Source organism: Tachypleus tridentatus, chromosome 7, assembly GCF_004210375.1.
Source record: "Tachypleus tridentatus isolate NWPU-2018 chromosome 7, ASM421037v1, whole genome shotgun sequence".
NCBI classification, from domain to species: domain Eukaryota; kingdom Metazoa; phylum Arthropoda; class Merostomata; order Xiphosura; family Limulidae; genus Tachypleus; species Tachypleus tridentatus.
In genome coordinates, this window is record NC_134831.1 from 20,688,145 (window position 1) to 20,711,185 (window position 23,041).

The 23,041-nt window shown below is 34.2% G+C and overlaps 1 protein-coding gene across 10 annotated transcripts in view; it reads left to right on the forward strand.

The window, feature by feature from the left end:
- Positions 1–23,041, forward strand: part of LOC143255259 (uncharacterized) — a 71,170-nt gene that overhangs the window by 27,090 nt on the left and 21,039 nt on the right. For 7 of the 10 annotated variants that reach the window (XM_076510660.1, XM_076510658.1, XM_076510652.1 and 4 more), the window contains exons 2-3: positions 6,359–6,399; positions 12,373–12,660. In XM_076510660.1, coding sequence (XP_076366775.1) covers positions 6,359–6,399; positions 12,373–12,660 — 329 coding nt within the window. The remainder of the gene's footprint in view (positions 1–6,358; positions 6,400–12,372; positions 12,661–23,041) is intronic. The other 3 variants (XM_076510661.1, XM_076510659.1, XM_076510653.1) reach the window with 1 other exon arrangement.

Genomic DNA, 23,041 nt, shown 5'->3' on the forward strand with positions numbered 1-23,041 from the left:
ACATTGTGATGCATTCAGGTCAGTGTTTAAAGGCTTAAATTTTCATTATTATTTATAGCATATTATTTTTCCACCTATTTTTTATAATGAGAAAGAAGGAAGGTGATTTTTAAATATTTCCTTTAACATTTGTTTCAAATTTATCTTAAATTACATTTCGTATTTTAATCAAACTTGCAGTGTTGGGGAACATTTCAGTGTCTGTGATAAGGTTTTTTTGTCAGAAGCTTTACATCATTAACCTGCTTCTTTAATAGAAAAACTTCCACATACCTATTTTCCATTTTAGCTTCAGCTTTCTTCTGCAATTACATGAGGCACTTTAGTTTCTTTGTTACAGGGATGTACTTCATTGGGTTCTTCATTTTATGACCTTTGCCTGTCTCCATCAATCTTTTTTCAGGATCTCCATGTAACACTCTCTCTGTTTCTGATAAGAATTTTGGGGCTCATTATACTTTGCAATCTCAAGTTGATTCAGCTTATCAGTAATCACCTCTGATCACTTTGATTCCTTGCTTTTACTGGACCGGGAGTTCCCACTAAACATTGTCCTGTACAACATTGGAGTTCTCTCCTTCTCCTATTCCTAGTCCTATTGATACTGTCTATCCCTCCTGTCTAGAGGTTGGGTCTTGGTGTTGACTTATTCCTAGAGCTGCCCTTTGGTTTTAGTCCAGTTTTGTCTACCTGTGAACTCCTTTTGTTACAAATTACTATGCCACATGAATATTTTCTTTCCCTGTTTTTCCACTCTTCACTTCATCTGATTAAAATGCCATGAAACAATTCTTTAGTCATACTCCAGGGTTCTTTTCCCATCCTTTTATTGTTCCTATAAAGATGGGAGATTGTTAACCAGTCATAGATCTGTTCTACTTCAACCAGCTTTGGTCACTCTCTAGTTCAAAATGGACAGTTTTCTCACTCTGAGATGGGTACCTTTCTAGGAAGATGATTTTGGTTGATGTCCCAGATTCTTTCTTCACTCCCCAGTTTATCCACCCCCTTTTAGTTCCTTTGGTTTGTCAACATTTCACAATATTTAGGTATTATATTCACATCTCTTTCATTCATGTTGGGTATGACCCCAGCTGGTTTCATTGTCATCCATTAGGCTTCTGCTTAGAAGTTACATTCCTTACATCTACTGTTCCACTGCTCTGTAGATGTTTGGCATCTACTTGCTGAATAAAATATGGCATTGACAGTCAAGATTTCCCTTTGTCATGTGGAGTAATATTATTCACAGCAGTTGGTTTGGCTCTTTAATATAGTGTTTACTAATACTCAATATATCAATCACTTGTGTGTCTTTCTTAGCTCTTTCTACATCGGATTGGTCATTTTGAAAAACATTTTGGCAATCATGAAGTTTGGCATGCTTTTAGCAAATGTTACAAGTCTTTTGTACATACATATACACAAAAATAAATAGAGAAACAGATTTTTCTAATTATTTTTTTGAAATGGTTTGTCTACTATTTTTTTACATGTCAGTTTATATCTGGCTAGACTGAGTGCAAGGTGATTTTAATGTTAAGAATAGAACTATTTTTTCATCTTTCAGTTTTAATATTTTATGTACACAACCACTAAAATGTCCTAAATGAATATCAGCAGTTTTTTTTGTAAAGCTCTGTAATTTATCTGTTATTTTTTTTACCCTAACACTATAGAGACTTGATCCATTTGATTGACCTTTAACAGAAAAATACAAAATCTAAATTATCATATTCTTCTTATAGAATTACTTTAAATTTTAAAATAATTTTATAATTATTTATCCTAAACACATTCAAGCTTCTAATACTTTACACCATTTTTTACTGAATTGTTTTATTGCTCTTTGAATAGTGTTAAACTAGAAAGCCTGTATAACAAAGCTATAAATAACCTAACAAATGCATAGCTGAAGTAACATTAAACATAGCAGTGAATTACACAATATAAAGAGTAACTTGCATGGATACATCACTGATAACTGTTTTTGTATAATTACATTTTTATGCTTTCTTACCTGTCCTAATAAATTTCTAATTTTACAATTTAGTTACTTTTATAAGAATAAACAATACCCATAGAATAACTTATTCCATACTTAGTAGGAGTTTAATTACACTCAATAAAAGTTCATCAGTATTAAACTGTCTGTTTGGTTTTAGGTTTAGGCTTCTAATAGTTAGTGTTTCTTTAATTCATAATAAATAATTCTTTTCAGCAGCGCCAATAATTTGAAACTGCCGAGTGGTTACAGGATTGTCAATACAAACTAGCACATGTTTCAGAATGTTTGATGCTTCTACATATATCAGTGTGTGTGTATATATATATATATATATATATATATATGCTTTTTATCTGCTAGTCTTCATGTAGCAGATCATATACATATACCTTAGAATGCTCAAGACATAGATGACATTTAACAGGTTTGGTTTGTCTGTTCTGTGCTAAAAGTAAGTACTTATTTTGTGGTTAAATACAGAACAAGGAAACCAGTTTTCTTGAATTAAAAATTGAGAATAAGAAAGGGAAAACTTGTATCACTTACTAATGGTAATGTACCTAGTGTTCTGTGGTAAAGCAAAAGACACTGCCATTATACCTCAGGTAATAGACAGGGATTGTATTGTTGCTATGGTGTAAGTCAAACTATAGAGTACTGAAGAAATACTTATCATAATTAGCAGATGGACAGAGGAATTACCTCAGATCTGCATCCTGAAAAGAATGCAAAAGACATCCCTTTGGCATAACCACTAGAAATGACTGGGTTCATAGTGTAATGTAGTGGCTTATACTACATTTCCAGGTAATGTCCTAGCCATACTTCTGATTGAAAGGTATGTCCATTCATTCTTGTACCAATGACATTATACTAATCTAAAGGGGAACATCCATAGTGACCTCTCTAGTGGTTTGGGACTGAGGAAGCAAGGGTACTTCTTTTATTCCACTAAAAGAAACTGGGAGAAAGTTCTTTTGTCACCATGGTGTAAGCACCAAAAATCTGTTAGACCAACAACTGTTATGAGTCTGAGGATTTTTAGTATAATTAGTTATAATTTGCTCTCATGATCTGCAGCCATTCTATCAAAAAAAGGTAATTTATATTTATTTTGTATTTTTGTGGTTGTTACAAGGTCAGTCAAATGGACTGAGTCCTTATAGTGTTAGGTTAGAGAAAATAACAGATAAAATACATAGGTTTACTAAAGAAAAAAATTAATATTAATGTAGCAACTTCTAGCAGTTACATAAATTTGTAAACTAAGATGAAAATATATTTTTTATTTTAATATGAAAAACACCTTGCAGACAGGTCACTAAGAGTGGGTCAGACTCTGACTTCATAAATTTGCAGACAAATCTTCAGTAAAAATATTAAAATAAAATATCTTATGTTTTGTGTACAAAAGACTTGGAATGTTTACTAAAAGCTTTCCATATTTTTTGAGATACATTTATAACATTAAATATTCCAGTATGTATAATTTCATGGTAATATGATGGTTGAAGTTGTTGAGTGACCAAGCCCATATACGTATGATTAAAGACAAAACTAAATATTAGAATAATAATGTATACACACAAAGAGGGGAACATGCCCCTTTACATGTGTTAGGCAGCTATGTGTGCTTGACAGTTTTGATAGCTTTTTGAGTGAAGTCATCAAATCAAGAAGAATATGATGGAGGTGGTATTTTTGATCTGCCTGATAAATAATGCAGCTTTGCTAACAACTAACTGATCCTTGATCTATGTACATTCCTCTAGCTAACCACTTTTTATAAATAATGTCTAGCTTCAATGACAAACTTCCTTTTTGGTTCTTAAGTACTCCTACTTTTGGAACAGGTCATTTTCTTTTCATGAAGATACTTGAACTTAAAATACATTTAAAAATTGGATTGAAAACAAACATAGCAAAATGCACTTGTTAATAAAACAATCTACAATAAAAAACCTTATGATCTTGGCACCAAAATATCTCTCGTCTGTCTTACTCTGAGGTACTTACAGATAAACTGTTTTCTCAAATAATTTGGGAGAAATCTCAAATAACAAGAGGTTTGAATAGAAAATATATTGGAAGTTAAACTGCATTCTCATTATTGTAACTGAGTTTTGAGAAAGTTTGAGACTGCACATCTCTGTGTAAAATCTGTATAAGGGGTTTAAGACTGAGAAAATGTGTAATATATATATACAATTTTGAAATAAATAACAGCATTATTGTTACAGTTAATGAAATTATCTCTATTTGCTACCAATTTGAAAATACTTTTGAAGAAGATTGAATAGAAAGAATGATTATTTTACTCCCATGAAATGCATAAAGGTTGAAGTACATTTTGTAAAAAGCATATATATACAGGGTGAGCCAAAAGTAGGTGGACAGCATTTGGAATAGGTTTATGTATTGGTTATATTAATGCAATTGTATATTATAACTATATTGCAACTATATTATTTGTGTTATATAATTACAATTTTATAATTACATTTGTTTTAATTTAATCTGTTTTCTTTTTTTTTTAGATTGTTAATAGAACCCATAATGTCAAATACTTTAAATACAGATAAAAGAATATGGGTGTTAAAAGAGTATTGGAAATCTCAAAATACTGAAACTGTAATGAGAAAGTGGGTTGAAACATTTGATACTCCAGCTCCAAAAAGACAAACCATTTACCGTATCCGTGACAAATTTGACGCCACTGGCTCAATCCTTAATGCTGCTAAAACTGGTCGACCCAAAACAGTCTGTACAGAGAATAATAAGAAACGTGTTGCTGATGCATTTGTTCAAAGTCCAAACAAATCCACCAGAAGAGCTTCTATGGAATTGAACATACCACAAACCTCTATTAGGCGAATTATAACGCAAATTGGGTTGAAACCCTATCGACCACAACTAATTCATGGCTTATTGGAGGATGATCCAGACAGGCGACTGCAATTTAGTGAAATTATGCTGAACAAGATTGAAGAAAACCCAGGAATTTTAGATAACATTGTGTGGAGTGATGAAGCTTCTTTTAAATTATCCGGTCATGTCAATAGACATAATTGTGTTTACTGGTATAGTGAGAACATGCATTTAACATTAGAACAACAGCTAAATCAGCCTGGTGTCAATGTTTGGGGTGGTATTTCAAGTTCTGGTGTTTATGGACCATTTTTTTTGGATGGAACAATTACAGGAGATAAGTATCTCGAAATTCTAAGGAATCAAGTTGTTCCCCAGTTACAGCAACAACCTAATTTACATGACTTTTATTTTCAACAAGATGGGGCCCCTCCACATTATTCCAAAGGAGTTTGTGAGTATCTTGATGAAACATTTCCATTGAAATGGATTGGTCAAGAGGTCCAATCGATTGGCCACACGTTCACCGGACTTGACCCCTATGGATTTTTTTCTTTTGGGGAGTACTCAAGGAAAAAGTTTATAGTCAAAAACCAAGAAGTGTCAGTGATTTAAAAAATTACATAAGAGATGCATTTCAAGAAATTAATGCCCAGAGTGACTTGTGCAAAAATGGTTGTCGAAGCGTAAGAGGTAGACTTCAAAGCTGTGTAAATCAAGAAGGAAAACAATTTGAGCATTTGCGTTAATAAATAACATTTTATTTTCATTAATATAATTGTCTTATTACATATAGTTGTATGTATACGTGATCTTTAAATAAATGTTTTTTTACTGTCCACCTACTTTTGGCTCACCCTGTATATATATATGCCAAGTTGTTTTTGTGAGATATATTCACATGTATGACAGACTTGCTTAAAATTTTGAATTTAACAGGCTGATATTTGTATATGTGTACTATGAAAGTAACAGTAAACTCAATAGATATTTGTAGTTTCAAATTAAGTTTCCTTTCTAAAAGTATGTTTTATGAACTATTTTCTGATTTTTATGCATTAATATATCAATCTGTATGTTCAAAATTGTGAGATAAAATTTGATTACAACATAATGAAGTAGTTAGGAAGCAAAATTGGATTAACCAACTAACACCAAATTGCAAATCTTGGGTATGAGAAAGTTTACAGATTAATTAAGCTTGCACATAGTAATTTTAATATGAAAGTTTATATTGAAAAGCAAAAAAAGAGTTTTAGATCATTTGGTAGGTAATTACTTGTGTATTTAATAAAAGCTTTTTATGATAGGATAATTATGTATGATGATAGAGTTATGACATAAGTAGGTTTTTCTGAAAAAGTCTTCTTATGTATAACTTATAAAAATTGCATATGTCTTGCCTTACTGATATTTCTGTGAACATGTTATATAATAAAAAACAGATTTTTATTATTGTTGTTTCTAATATTCTTCCAACAGGATTGGCAGTACCCATCCTTAGAAATTGATGGATTACCGAGGTAAGTTTAGTTTCCTGTAATTCATTTGAACCTGTATATCTAATTTGTAAAGTGACTTAAATAATATTCTTGTTTTAGCAGCTTAATGTGTTTGACCTATATTTGTTAGGTTCTTATTATTTAGGAAAAAAAAAAGCATTGTGTGCAAAAACTGTAATATTCATATTCACTCACAATAGCTTTTTTTAGCTTGTGCTGCCCTCTGTGTACACAGTTTCACTTGCCACTAGCGTTAATGTTCCCATCTACATTCACATAGTATAGCAAATGACCATCCACCAATAGGAGTACAACACATCTTCCTTGCATTGCTGAATCCCTTTATAGTGTATAACACTTTCATCACTTCTCAATTTAACATTCAAGTGTGAATTTGTTCTCAATTTTTGCTGCTTGTTTCATGTTTTTGTACATAAGTCTACCAAATACTACTGTATTAACAAATTAAATTTGTTGTCATTTCTCTTTTTTTTTAACATTTTTTGTGGAAAGTTTCTTTTATTTTCCACATAATGAACTTGTAATTTAATATTGATACAATGGCTTCTTTCTGGTATGAATCCTGCTGCTACTGATCTAATATTATTTACAACATTCTTGGCTTCAGATTCCACACTTTCAGTTGGGGAGGTATTGATTTTGATGCATTGGGAGTAATAGAATATCATATGGCTAGCTATGTCTCCAGAACCTTGATTGGATTTCCCTTCTCTTGAAGAATATATTCCCAAAGAGAAAGGTTTGAACAGCCCTTTTCCATCTTTTGCCTTCCTGTTTTACCTGTGTCAATCCACCTTGTCTTTCATCTACATTTTTCACATGAATTTCCAAGCATGTTACCTCTTGGGTCTTTCCCCTTTGCCTTATATTTTCCTTCTTTGTTTTGCCATGACATCAGATTATTTAGGTTTCCTCTTTCACCCAATATTCTAGTCCACGTTGAATGGTTTCTAATCCAATTATATTTGGTTGCCAGCACATCTTTGTCCCAACATTTGACTAATTCCCATGTTGTGGCATATAATAGGTTGAAAATTTTGGTTTTTGGGTTTTCAGATCTTAGAGTTTTTTATTCAGGCATGGGGATCAAATCTTTCCACTAAACTATGACTTCCTTTGGCCCAATTCTTTCATATGTATGTCACCCTCACTAATCTCTACCATTATCTCTCATCCCTTCAACATTTTTACAAGGCTATCTACTTCCCTAAGATGTTTTAATAGATAACAATACTCTTTTCTTTTCTATGTTGGTATTCTTATCTTTTTCAATCTTTCCACTTTTTACATGGCTCCTATGTTGCTGAGATCTCCTTAGCAGGGATGCCCTGTTTATGCATGTGCATCTGCCTGCTTCCTGTTAATATTATCTCCATATGACTTCTTTCTTGCACTACTCGATTTTGGGAATCTCCCTTATCCTTAGTATCTTGAGTTGAGGCTGAAAATAAACATTCCTCCCTTGTTTCTTATCTTTTCCAGCCCCCTCTTCTGTTCCTGTGTCTAGTCCCTCTGCATTTTCACTTCTACTGATACTGCCTTCCTGATTTTCTGTGGCAAGTCTCCAAATCACCCATCATTGCATTTTGTGATGCCAATTTTATCAATGACTATCCCATGAGTTCTTACATTGTTGAGCCACGGATGGCTAGACTTGTTCATCTGTGGTGCCTTTTCACCTCAAACACCAGGGTTCTTTAGGTTCTAACAGAAGAATTGTTCCTTCATTTTCTGCTCCTCCCCCATTATCCACAGGTTCTGTTTCTTTCCCCCTTCTCAGGATTCATCTACTTGCCAGCATCCTTCTAGGATGGTTTAAAATCCCTTGAACAAGTATACTATAGAAGAAGTGTTTCACCTGTCTCTGGGTTTTAATTCTCAACTATTCATTGTTCTTAATAAGATCAGGAACTAGCATCCTGTTCTCAATTTCTCTGACCTCAATCACTTCAACTTCTTGTGGTTATTCACTTCATGTCTATGGATGAGCATGGTTGACATCTCAAGTGCTTATCTTCATATTCTGATTTCTACAACATCAAGATGTTACCTTTGGTTTATTCATGGGGGTGGAATGTTTTAGTTCCACAATCTACCATACAATCTGGCATTAGTGCCAACTATATTCACAAGAAAAAGTTTCAGTTTCATTATCATATGGATCACTGGCTCCTTTTAACTCCTTCCGAACAAACCTTTTACAATTCTATCATTTCCTCCTGCAGGAGACAGCTTGTCAAACTGGAGATGTCTTATCTCAGCCTCACACAAAATGTTACTCAAATAAAGGTGTTTCACAACATCTACATCAGCAGAATTCAGCTGTCTCCTCTTCATTTGAGGGTAACGAAGCTCTTGATTTCCAAATCCAAGTCTTCTCCTTCCCTTCCTGTACATGAGATTCTTTTCATTTTGGGAATCTGGGCTTACCCTTGCTCCTTGGGGTCATACCCACATGTGTTGCCTTCAGTTAGCACTGTGCAATCAAAGGAATCTTGTTCAGGATCCCTTGGACTCTAATCATTTTCCTTCCTCCTTTCCTATAAGCTAACTTTGTGTGGTAACTTGACGAGCATTTCTTTATATCCTCTTCATTCTGATTTGCATCTTTTTACAACTACTTTTTGTATGGAATAGGGAGTGTATTTGGATTCTAAAAAGGTATCCCATCATTGGTCCATGATCAAATCTGCCCTAAATATCAACCTTTTCTAACTCCTGGCTGTACATTGAGCTTTGGATCATTTTTTGCTGGTTATATATAGCCATCTAGTCATAATCCATTCCAACAATTCAACTGTTATTCCTTACATAAACTGTCAAGTGGGTATCCGATCTCAATCACTTGGTTTTTGAATGCTAAATCTTCTCTTTTTGAATCCAATCTTAGCAGGTCCATCTTCTTGGTTGTTACATCCCAGTGATGTGAATCTTGTGGTGGATCAGCTATTGCATCCTGATAACATCCTGTCAATGGAGTGGTCTCTTGTTTCTTAAGATTTTCAGTGGTTATGCTCCTACTTGGTACCTTCCCCTTGTGATTACAATTGCCACTCAGCTCAATATAAAGCTTCCTCTCTTTAGGTCTCTGGTTCCACATCTTCAACTTTTGCAGTGAATATCTTCAGTCAGGATTGGATCTTTCTTTATCTGTATGATTATTCTCCTGTCAATCTTCTTCCCTGTGTTCTCTCTCTGTCAAGTACTTCTTATCACTCCATTCTGACCTGCACAGCCATGGTTTTCTTTCTTCAACCTCAAATAAATCTTCCACTTTCCCAGTCCCTTCTTCAGCAACCTGAGTCCTCTGTCTTTAATTATACCCTAGCTATACTTCATCTTTAGAAGTGGATTTTGTTTGGTCTCTTGTGTGATGATCCAGACTTTCTACATGAGTAACCTTCCTTCCTTCTCACTCAGTCCACAATTTGTCTTTGGTTTACCAGCATAAATAGTGCATTTTCCATTGTTGGGCTTTATGCCATGCCTTTTTGCCTTCCCAAGCAAGTGTTCCCTACCTCTCCAATTTTTTTTACTTGGCTTTTGAACAGTGGCTTATCTGTTTCTATCATTTCAAATTTGTCCAATATCTTTTATTGTTTCCACTTCCGTCACATTATTTAATACCTTCTTTTGCTCCATTCATTGAATTTGTTCACTCTACTCAATTCCCCTATTCAATTAGAATTTCAGTGTTGTTCTTTATGTCTTTATACTTCCTCACTTTGAATCTCTGTCCCTTAGTCCCTTTCTTTTTTATGCAGTCTCTCTCTCAAGACATATTTCTTACTACTCTTTGAGTGTGGATACTATAGGTCTGATATCTTCGCTATAGTCATCTCCCATATTCTTTATTATCATATCTGTGTTCTCCTTTATAATGATCATAGTTTTTTTCCCCAAGATGTTAGCAGTATATGAAAGGAATGTCACCTTCTCTCCTATTTTTCCACCCTTCATCTCTTATTTGTATTCCATGTATAATCCAGATTGTCTTCTTTGTTCAGTACAGGCTTTGCATTGTTATATTGCCTGCACAGTTCCCTTTCATGGCTCTCATTCCTCTCTTATATCATGGAATTCCTCTTCTGCTAGTAATCTTTCTCCTGTTACTTTTACCAGATAAATTCACAAGCTTATTTTTCTTGCATATGCAATAATATCCAAGGATTCTCATCGTTGTTGCCCTGGCTGCCCACCTTCGTTCATTAAATGAGATTTTTCAGACTGGCATATGGACTGTGCTTTTCATATTTATTGACCACTGCTTGCATCATTGAGCTATTTCCTCCTCATCTGACTATCTCTTGCTACACATCACTATTCTCTATACCACATTTAGACTCTGTAAGGCTAAGTTCTTACTTTTTTTATTTCTTCCCTTTACAGTGTTGCCTTCTCCTTTCCTGAATTGCACTCTGTGGTGAGTGATGCTGTCCAGGTGTACGTAAATGTAAATCTTCACCATATAGCTGTATGTGTTTAAATTGTCACTGAAGAGATGGGTGTTCTCCAAAATCATTGGAGGCTTTCACAAATAATGTCTACACATCATCATACCAACTCCTTGACTGTCATGAGCAAAACAGTGCAAGGGTAACCACCCATCCTTTAAGTTCTAGTTGAATAAGGTGGGTTTAGCTTGATTTTCAAAATATGGTTTTGTGGTCAGTCATTGTACTGTCATATGGACTTCCCACCACAATATTACTTCTTCTCCCATTGGAGTATTGCAGTCCTTTCCACTATTGTGGTGGACCATGAATATCTCTGATTGTGACCAACTCCATTCAGTCAAGAGTAGGGTAAGGATGTTGTGTTGATGTAGATGGTGAGTACACTCATTCTGAAAATAAAATACTTGAAGCTCTCTGTTTTTTAGCTGGATAACTCCACCACATACAGTTCACCTATATGGCTGGATTTTCCTTATCTTACCTCTGCCTGGATGTCAAATCCCAGGTGGTCTGATGTTGGATCATTGTAGGACCAGCCAATATGACTCCTTACATGTGTGATTAGTAGGGACCCTCCTACTACAAAATGACAAAAAATTCCAGACACTGCCTGGTTTTGAACTGGAGCTGACCCACCATGTTTGCATTCCCCCTTCCCACACTTGCGTGGATGTTAGGTTCCTGGGTGGCTTAACATTAGTTATGTACAGGATATGCATACATGCTATAACTGGTTTGGCAGAATGGCAGTTGTTTATCCATTCTGCTTCCTGGTTTTGAGGTGAAGATGTTTGGGACCTTCCTCTTACTGTGGACCAAAAGACAAATAGCCAGTCACACCCACTTTTGTAATGGATTTGGCCCACTGAATACAGTCTGATGCACCCTAGCCACTCTATACCATCTGGCATATCCAATTACAGGTTAGACATGCATCTTTTCTGCCTGTGTGTACCTGGCACAGATAGCATGTAATCTTCCACATGTGTGGCCCTACACATTAGAGTTTCACACTACATGGTTTCTCTGCAGGTGCCTTCCAAAGTGTGGTCATCTGAGTAACTTTTGCATTAGTTCCTCCACTATTATAATGTTGTATCCTAGCTGTATGTGTGAAAAATGGTTAGGTATTATGACAGAAGTTATCGTTTTCCTACACTGAAAATGTATTTTTGGTAAATACTTACCTCCTTACACACACTTGTGGTGCATCTTTTCTTGCCTAATCTCAAATTTATGAGAGTAATCTACAGTACACAAGGAATCATCTGTAATGGGAGGGTGTATCAAACCCCATTGGTAGAGGGCTGCTTCCTGATTATTTGCATACAACAGTGCAGCTGTGAGAAATCATGTGAGTGTAGGTAGGAGCACCAAAGATAGTGGTGAACAACATTGTCAAAATATAGGGCAGTCCAAGTTGAGAAAAAGTATTACGTGAGTCTAGGTAGGTATCTCTTGAAAATACATCTTCAGTGTAGGAAAATGTTAACTTTGAAATACTTTTTTAATCTAGTAGAAGTGCCAGTGTTACTACACTTCCACCTCCATATGAATCTGTTTCTACAATGGGAAACAACAGAGATGCATCTCATCTCTTGAACTTACAGCCCAATGCATCACAAGATAATCACCCTGAAGAAGAGCCTCCACCAAATTATGAAGAAGCAGTTTTACTTATTGGGGGACAGCCAGAGTCTGGCACTGTTGTACCACTAAGCAGATCTTTCATTGCCATAGAAGAGCAGGAGAATATTTCCAATTCTCAAAACACAGGCAGTTCTTTATCAGAACAAGAAATGAAGTAGGTCATCCATCTTTAGTCTAATTTATTTTGGATTTTAATTAATGTAAAACTGACTTAAACATTGAATGTTTTGGATTTTTTTCCTACCAAATTAGGAAATTAAATCCACAATACAATGCACAAACAATATATCTTGAAAGGCTGTTCAGAATATAAAACCATAATAATTACATTAACAGTATTCCATTCACTTCCTTCTCCAGATATTTGTGCTTGTGCAAATTATTTTAGCACTTCTTGAAAATCTACTTGTTGGACTTATTCTTCCAAAGCACACCATGCAGATGGTGTTTTGGGTGGATCCATTTCTGCTGTTTATTAAGTTGCTTTTAAAGCAGACTTTCTTGTTCATGCTTAAAACATCTCCAGAGAGTTAATCTGTTATTTCTTTTATTATAAATTACCCTGTGTTTTGAGTTATGATGGTTCCAAATATAGATGGGTAATTTGTGGGATTTGATAATTAATTAATCATAAGGTTTGTTAATCAGTTACATTAAACTAATCAATTATCCTCATTTGAGACATTGGATATTTTGAATAATTAGAAACTAATTTGAGTTATTTGATTATTTTCATGAATTGTGACACTAACTAATCAAGCTGATCAACCTTGAATTAATTAAAATACTAATGAAAAATCACAATGGCAGTGTTTTAATTATTTGGATTGTTGGAATGATCAAAAACTTATTTAACACTTATTTAAGATGGTTAACTGATTTCATAAAATTTATCTGTATTGTAATAGATTTGATTAATAATTTATTTTATGTGACACTGGTCAATGTAATTGATGCTCATAGCTAGCTAAGTGTTTGTGTTTCTTAGTGGAATTAATAATGCAGATCTAATTCTTAGTCATCTGTATTTCAACCCATTGATTGCATTTGTGAGGATATTCAATTTTGTTCAAGGCATGTTTTATTAAGGCAAAAACCCTTTCTTCTCATTGCAGTGGTCTTTTATGTGTGTGTGTGTATATATATATATATATATATACAGTTTGTCAACCCAAATTCATCTTTCATGCACAAACAGTTCCTTCATTTTCCAACTTAACATCATTAAATTATCTTTTCTTCCCTCTGGTATTGTAAAATTAGAGGGTGAATTCAGACATTGATAGGTTTCTGCCAACTGTTTTTCATATCAGTCTATGAAGTTGTAACCAGTATATTGGGCATTTTTATTATTTTTTTCCTCTTCTCCTATGTGATGTTCTCATTAATTTTTACCAGGAATTCTTTTCAGTAGAGTAATTTGTTTCCTGTTGTTTTTATGAGTCAGCTGAAAAACATTGTTTCTTAGATTAAAACACAGTTTGAATGATCTCAGAAAAGATATGTTTTGTTTTATCAACATCATTCTTACAATTGCAGAATACAAGACACAGTTACAAACAGTTTACACCTTTAGAATTAGATATGTAACCTATTACTACATCATTATATACAACAGAATATAAAGAAAGTTGTTATCTGTAGACTTTCTAACCTGTCGACCCTCATTCATATTCAAAATACTATAATAATTATTATATATGCTCTAATATTTCTAGTTGTTCTGTCATTCAACTGAGTCTTAAGTAACAGTTTTGTCCCACTAAATAATAGGATGGTAAGATTTATGTGGTAGGCATTTTTTGGAGTTTCCGTGAAATTTTTTTGTGGTTTAAATGTGCTTACGTAGTTACTTCAACAAGAAGGTTGCCTCGTCCCTTTACCCTTTAATTCCAGTTTAATGTTTTGTACTGTCATTAATTTAATATAACTAGAAACTTGTAAGCCTTCTTGGACAACAATTCCTTCTTTGTTATCTTATTAACAATCTCATAATAAGAATATTTTTCTTCAATAATTTTTAATATTTCTCAGACTTGTGTAAATGAAGATCTGTATAGGAAGGAGGGAGAACAAAAGGGACAAAGAAGGAAGGAACTGCAAAACTTGAGGTTGTAGTGGTAGGAGATTCTTTGATAGGATAATCTGTAGGGTGTATTGGGAGAAAAGATTTAGTTTATGCTATCTAAGGACAGGGATAGAGAATATAACTGACACGACAAGTGCAAGAGTAAAGGGTGCTAGCAAGGATGCAGTCTTTGTTGCACAAATATCTGCTAATGACATATAGAAGGGATTAATAAAGGCATATAAGGAAAAGAGCCACAGTTCTATTCTGTCACTGGTAATGTCAAGACTTAACAGTAAGGAGAAAATGATAAATACGTCACTAGAACTAACATATATTTAGATTAAGTAAAAAGGTATGGATGAGGATACTGATTGGATGAACTTGTGGGATTAGGCCAATACCAAAAGTGAGCTTTGAAAAACACACGTCCTTCCTTTCACACTTTAGCTGTATCCAGGAGGTTTCTCTTCTCTTTCCATCTAGGCATTCATATGAATCTTATCTTCCTTGCTCCAGTCTTTGTCCATAACAGTTTAAATCTAGTGATTCTCTCCACCTATTTCAGTTCACCTATTTATCAGGTTTGCATATAAGCTCATCTTTGATATTTTCTCTTCTCTTATCTTAATGTCAGAACATTATGGCAAATGGTTTTGTGTTCTTACTGTAGAATCCTCTTACGTGTGATACAACTATAGTTATACCTATGGTTTGGATTTTTTAAATCCATTTTATTGGATATTGAATTTATTATTTATTTTAAACAAAATTCTGAAATGTTTTGGTTATGAATTTTCACATTCATGTTTCTGACACAGAGTCTCTTAGTATTCTTAATCTGCTACTTCTGGTATCTAGCATTGTCTGGGCATCAGGGAAAAGCCCCTTTCAATAGAGGATATCCTATCACTCATGCACATAGGGGTAGAGTCTTAAATAAGGTCTGATGTTACTTCTGTTGGCTCTGAAGCTGAGTTGTAGGGAACCAGAGAAAGACTAGAAAGAATATGGACTCAATTATTCTAGCTACTTTCTTTCCTCTGAAAGCTAATCATGAGCCTTAAAAATCTGCCTCCTTCACCATTTTTGTACCTAGCACATCAGGTTTATAATGTCTTGAGCATATTTTTCTGTAGTTTATGACTCTTCTCCTTTGTTGTGGGAAGTCATCTGGCTTATTACCTAAACTTTCGTCTTTCACCACACATTGCTATGCATGCTCAGAGATTAGCTGACCAACTGAGAGAGAGTCCTACCATCCTTGTCCTTCCCATTTGTTTGCTAAATCAACATGCCTTAGATTTCAATTGCTTGGAAGACATACATTTAGATTGTTAGAGGTTATCTCCTTTTCTCCATGTTTGAGGTCCAGGCATGATGCCACTGTTTGTCCTAAACTCACACAGTTTTCCTGGATTCATCTTTTTATAACTGTTGTCTCCTATCACATGTCTCCTCCTCAATTTTCAGAGGATCTTAGTCATTTATTGACTTCTACTTTGGTATGATTGTCAGCTTCTACTCTCTCCTTAACCTTTTATTTTTTTGCTGGGGATCTTTTAGGGAGCGGTGTCTTGCTTGAAGATGTTCATCTTCCTCCTTTAGCCATTAGAGATCTCAGAAGAACTCCTTTTCTTAGACATTTGATTTTTGCAGTTAATCCATTCTTATCTTTAACACTGGCCTCTTACTTTTTCTGATCTTCTACTGGACAATTTTCTACATATTCTGTTTGGGTTTCCAGAACTCGTACTTTGGCTTCACATTAAATCATATCACAAAGGAGATACCATCCTTACCAGCAGACATCCTCTGTTTTAGTGCAGTACCAACAACAACATTAGTAACCACCCTATGGGGTCCAGTCCTATAGATTCTCATCCCAGATGATTCATGTCTGTATAGAAGATCTTCATTACCAATCAGAGTATCATTCAAGTTCTTTTGAGTAGATTGGCCCTTCATTTTACATCTCTTTCTCTGTTATCAAAGGATCGTCTTATACTCAGTTTTCAAGCACATGCCATTCAGGATCTTCTAAACTAAGAGGTTGTAGAGTGTGCTGACTCCTCTCTTGAGGGTTTTTTATTCACATTTGTTTGTAGTATCATAGAGTAATTTATTTCCTTCCAGTAGCATTCTGCATCTTGTCTATGGATGACAAATGACTTACCATTATATGGATGACAGACTTCTCACTCCTTCCTACCACTTGACAAATCTTCATGCTTAAGCTCTTCTATCCTCTATTTAAAGCTGCAAGTGCTGTGTTTCTCATCAAAAAGGACAAATCTATTTTTACTACTACATAGTACTTTGTCCATTTACATGTAGTTTTCAATTCACATCTCCACTGGCACATACAGTTCTATTTTTGGAGGGGGTTGTAGGCATTGTTAGACTTACTCATTCCTTTGGGTTGTGCCCATATTCATTTCTCTCAATGGGCATTATGAAAACAGTTGATCATTTACACAGATGCACTGAATTTTCTGCTGACCCTGTTGGCTTCCAGCCAGCTTGATCAGCTTGTGGTTAAACAGAGTCAATGAGACAGTAGGTGTCTCTCTCCCACAACTACCTCCAGAGGAACATCTTTCCATGGATGTTTCTTTCTAGGGATGGAAACTTTGTGTATAGGATATGGAATTCAAGGGCCTCTGGACAGAAGAGGAATTTCTCTCCACATCAGTCTTTTAGAGCTTCTAGCATTTCACTGAGCTATATCTTGGACTCTCAAATTGTTGCAAGGAAAGGCAGTAATGCTTCAGTTAGATAGTTCCATTGTAGTCTTCTACATCTTCAAGCAAGTGGACACTCACTCTAGGTCTCTCTATCTTCAGACATTGTACTTTCTCCTTTGGGAACACAGTCATCAGATTGTTCTCCTTGTGCTTGTCATGGTCCAGGTGTTCAAAATTTAGTGGCTGATAATTTATCTAGTCCCAGCAGAGTTCTTCACACTTATGCTTCACCCACAAGTTTTTCATTGGATTTGTTCTTATTTTTAATGCCTAAGATTAGTGCTTTGGCCACATGCTGGAATGCCCAGCTCCAATCCTTATGCTCTTCTGCCCCTCACTCTCGGGCTTTGGGCATAGATCCTCTCAGCCAGGATTAGACAGGTTTTCATTTTTATGCACACCCTCTGGTTTGTCTGTTATCCAAGGTTATTGCACTGATTTGTTTCTTATCCTGTCTCATTCTTCTGGTGGCTTTATATTGGCCAGGTAATTCTTGCTTTCCACTCCTTTATTATTTTCAGGAATTGACCACTTGGGTGTTATTTCATTTACATAATTCCTTATGCATTCTTTATTGGATTTTTTTCAATGGAAATTGTTTACTTATAGTCAGTGTATTGTCATACATGGTTTTATCCTTCTCATCCCCACTATGCCACATGTTTCTCAATTTCTGACACGTGTGGATGGTGACTGGACAAATTCCTGTTCTAACAATGAGGCTCAGATTTTGCATCTGTTACTAATAAGTCTTTAAAGTCCAGGAATTAGATTTCACATTTTCCAGACAAAGAGAATACCTATTCCAAAGACAGTGTGAAGCCAACTGGTGTGCTATTACTACATTTCATTCTTGCACACCTCTTCTCTATGCGGATGTTTTCTGTGTGGATCTCAATCTTGTTAATATAAGTGTTTTGGAAGTAACCATTTTTCTTTACCAAAAATGTATTTCCAATTGTACTTACTTCTTCTTATCCTTTCCTGTTCTTCCTCCCTACAGTATGACTGGTTTCAGATCTACTAATTTGGACCATCTCAAAAAGTAATAGGAGGTAATAAATGGGATATTAAATACGGATCTGGTATAGGGTGAAGTGCACTGAGGCAAGTGGAGAGAATCACAAGATTTATATTGCTATTGGCAATATATTGGGGTATAAAGACTGGAGGAAGCAAAGTAGGATTCAATGCATAGCTGGGTAGAAATGAGAAACTTTTGTTGGGATAAAGCTAAAGTGTGAGAGAAGGTAAGTATTATTATAAATACGTTTTTTGCACAGGAAGATGTGAACTTATGGAACAGATAATTTGCATCTAAATAGGATGGGAGATGTCTTGTTTCTAAGAGTTATTTATAAGCTTAATTGTAAGGGCATTTTAAATAAGGACTAGAAAGTATTATGAGTCAAAATGAACTAAATGAAAAAATATACTATGTAGAGAAAGGTATAGTGTAGGAATAAAGTACAAAAGTTGTTTTAAGGTTGTCTAAACTGTTATAAGGCTAAAATATGAGAAATAAAATAGAAGTTTTTAGAGCACCAGTAGGAACAGAGAATTGTAATGGGAACAACTGAAACATGGTTACCTGTGAACAATTTTGTTGAAATAAATTTGTTTTAAATACAGGGTTATAGGTTTTTAATGGGGATAAAGTACTCAAATGAGGGGAAGTGACTTTAGGATTTAAAATATAAATTGAATCTTGTTTAAGTTGAGGATATCAAAGCTACTGGCAAGATAATTGAATATATTTGTGTTCCTGTTAGCAATTATAAAAGGAAAAGGCTTTCAGTTGGAATGTGTTACAGGCCACCAGATAAATATGATTAAATTAATGAGAATTTCTACTGTGAGATAAAAAATTTAGTTGTCAGTGAGGTCACAATCATGAAAAGTTTGATTTCAGGTGTAAAAAATTAGAAATGTAAGGGTCAGACCATGAGGGAGACAGGTTTTTATAAATTCTTTGGAATTGGTTTATTCACAAATTGGTCAGAAACTCTGGGAACCTACCACAAAAATGCTATTTTATTTTTATTGTAGATTTAATGTCTTGCTGCATATGGAGATAAGGAATAATGAGGTTTTGAATCCAAATTTCAAAAAAGCAAATTTTAAAGAGATGCAACAAAAATAATCTTGTGTAATTGGGCAGCTAAATCAATATAAGAAACAGATCAAATGTGGGAAATTTTTAATAATACATTTTAAATATTCATGTAATACATTCCTTATAGAAAATGAAGATTGGCTCAAAGTAAAACAAAAAAAAGTGTTGGCTGATGCAGGGATATAAGAGATAAAATTAAAGAAAATCATAATCAATTTAAGAACTTTAAATTGACTGCTATGACAGAATATTTAGAGGATTGTAGAACATCAGTAGTTAGTCAGACAGAACAAAAAGATGTATGAAGAAAGGATGGATGAAAATGTGGAAATTAATAGGAAGGATTTCTTTACCCCTTCAGCATATGGCTCAGTGGTATTGGATTTCAATACCCATTGTTGATGCAGCACAGACAGACTATTTTGTTAGCTTTTTGCTTAACAACAATCAGACAAAAGTCTTTGAATATATTTAGGGTAAGCAATATATTAGGATAGGAGTAAGGCCCTTGAGAGATCATAAAAAGCCTCATAGTTGGTGATTATTAGATGGTTAGATTGTTAACTTTTACATTGTCTTCCATTTTATAAAAGAAAATTCAATCACATTTGTTTACCCTGAATAGTTTGTAGATGAAAACAAGACTAAATAAAATGTTCACCATTATATCTGGACTTATTAAACAAAAATTAGAATTTTTAAAGAATAACAAAGCTCATGGGCTAGATAATATTTAATCAAGCATTTTGAAGAAAGTTAAAGACTGGATGCTTGAGGTACTTGCTACTAATTCTTCTGAGCCCTTGAGTAGTGGGAAAATGCCAGAAGAGTGAAAGTTGGCTAATATTATTTCTTATTGCAAGAAAGGGGATAAACAAAAAAATTCTTATTAGTTAATTTTGTAGGCCTATTAGTTTAGCAACAGTGGTAAGTAAAGTTTCTAGAAGTCTGATAAAATAATGCATTTTGTAAGGTGTTACATAAAAGACCTGTTAAAAAGTTATTTCTGTAAGTGTGGAAGATAGATTGGGATGTAAGAAAACAGAAGGTTGTTATAAGTGGGGGATCAGTCAAGATAGCTTTATGTTACAAGTAAGATACATTTGGGCTAATTACTGGGACCTTTGTTCCTTTTAATTTACATGAATGATACAGATGAAGTAATGATCAATAGGCTAGAGGAATCTGCTGATAGCATTAAAGTTTTGGAAGAAGCTTGTTATATAAAAGGATTTCAATTATTTGGTGAGTTGAATGAAAAAAAAAGCAGATGGCTTTTAATTATAATAAATGCAAAGTAATGCATGTGGGATATCCCACTCTGAATTATGAATGTGGTTTTGATGGGAATAACCTTAACAGTGTTATGGAAAGGTGAAGAATTTGATTTTCTGATTGATCAGTATGTTAGGCCTTCCATGCAATATGTTTTTGCCAGTGGCAGGGCAAATAGGAGTTTAAATTGTATTTATATAAATAGTGAATACAAATCTGAAGTTGTTATAATATCAATGTATACTTCATTTGTTAAGCCATATTTGGAGAACTGTATTCAGCCTTGAACTACTTATCTTAGAAAGGACATTTAATTATTGGAAAAGGGTCAGAGGAGAACTACTAGGATGGAAATAGAAAATATATCATGCAAGGTTAGGTTAAGATTCTGAAATAGTTTTCTCTTGAAAAATCAATTAGAAGGGATCTGACTAAAGTGTTTAAGATTGTAAATGGAATTGATAGTGTTGATACTCAGTCGTAAGATTGGTAAGACTAGAAGGCACAAGTATAAATTTTGACAGAGTCGGAGTGATCTTCAGCTAAGACAGCTTTATTTTATAGGCTGGTTGGGATTTTGAAATGGGTTGCCTTCAGTTGTGGTAGATACATTAAATTTAAGGGAAGTCTTCACAAATGTTTGAATGATGAGGTATGGTTTTCAGTCTTTTACTTTTAGTGTAGAGCTTAGTATAGTAGATATGACAGCCAAGATGGACCAACAGATCCCTCATAAAATTTCAGAAAAAAATTAAAGTGGGAATGAAAAAATATCAAATAAAACAATGTTTTGCCAGTGTTAACATGGTATAATTAGGCCCCCTTTGTCCTTAAATTGTCTGGATATATGTATGTAATTATTGTTGGTTACATGATGGTTGGAAAGCTGATGATTTTGACTGAACTTGTGTTGATAGAGTTACCACCACTAAAATATTCTTATAATGCAAACATTAATTAATTTTATTTAAAAACAAAGTCAAGAAATGAACTGGGTTTTCTTTAAAGCAGTATCTTCAGCTATGAGAGCAATTCATAATAATGTCATTCTTGGACTTTTTATTCTCTTTATAATTCACATATTGTTTGAACAGAAAGTAAAAACTTGTTAAAATTGAGTTGAGCACTAAATGATGTTGTGTAAGACAATAATTCAGTGACATTTTAGATAAGAATGGTTCTTTATGGGTTTGGATAATGACCTGATAAAGCCATCAGTCCATATTTTATAGATGCTACCTGTAACTAAGCTGTGTTGATACTCTGACACAGTTTCAACAGCGTGGCTTCTGGAAACTTCTAAATGGTGGATAGTTTCACATTACTTTGATCTTTGTTTTGTATTTATGGCCCTATACATCTCATCCAAGCTAAAGATTACTTTCACATATTTGTAGCTGAGAGAGGAACTGCTATAACTTGGTACTTTTTTGCATGCCACTATGGTTATTTTAGTTGATTCTTTTGTACAGGAAGACCTTGATCTTCATTTGAATGGACTGGGGTACCAATATAATCAAAAATGACAGAAATCACATGAACTAAGCCTGAACACAGCTTCATGACTGTTCAAGTAGTACACAAAGTTTTTGCTTTTTTAAAGCTTATTATTCTGATTTTGCTTAATGGTAGAGATGTTCTTATTGGTATAGTTTAATATCCTTCTATGGGTGTTTAGATCATTTTATACCATATTGTATCTTCATCTAACTATTGAAGTTAGTAAAATTAGGTATATTTAGTGTATATCTTCAATTTCACATGAGCTTACCAGAATGTAAACATTTATCATTAACATTTTTATCTGCATCCCAACTTGGATTCTGGCATTGAAGTCTTCTACTAGGTGTATAGGAATGATGTCAGCCTCATTAAAACTTTCCAGTTACTTTTAAATTAGTTACAAAAGTAGGTATTGCAAAAGTTAAATACAAAAGTATAATCAGTATGCACACAACACATAATAAACACTTTCAATGAAATTACAATTGTGAAAACGTTTGCAACAAGGAAAGACTGAAAGATTTAGTAACCACTCACATATGCTTAAAAATCTCATGGAATTTCTGAAATTTTCAGTCCGAATATTTACTTAATTGTTTTTACAAAATAACTTAAAGATCTAAATTACATAAAAGAATAATAACTTACTGAAGTACTTTCTAGCAAATATTCCCCGGTGTGGATTCCTGTATATGGTGAGGGGACCTCCAAGGGAAGGTTCTATTCTTTCAGTTTACCTCCTCTGGGATCTAAACATCCCCACATATTTGCTGTGCATAACAACCTGTGAAGGGGAGGAGAGGATCCTGGTGGTTGAGGGGTCCAA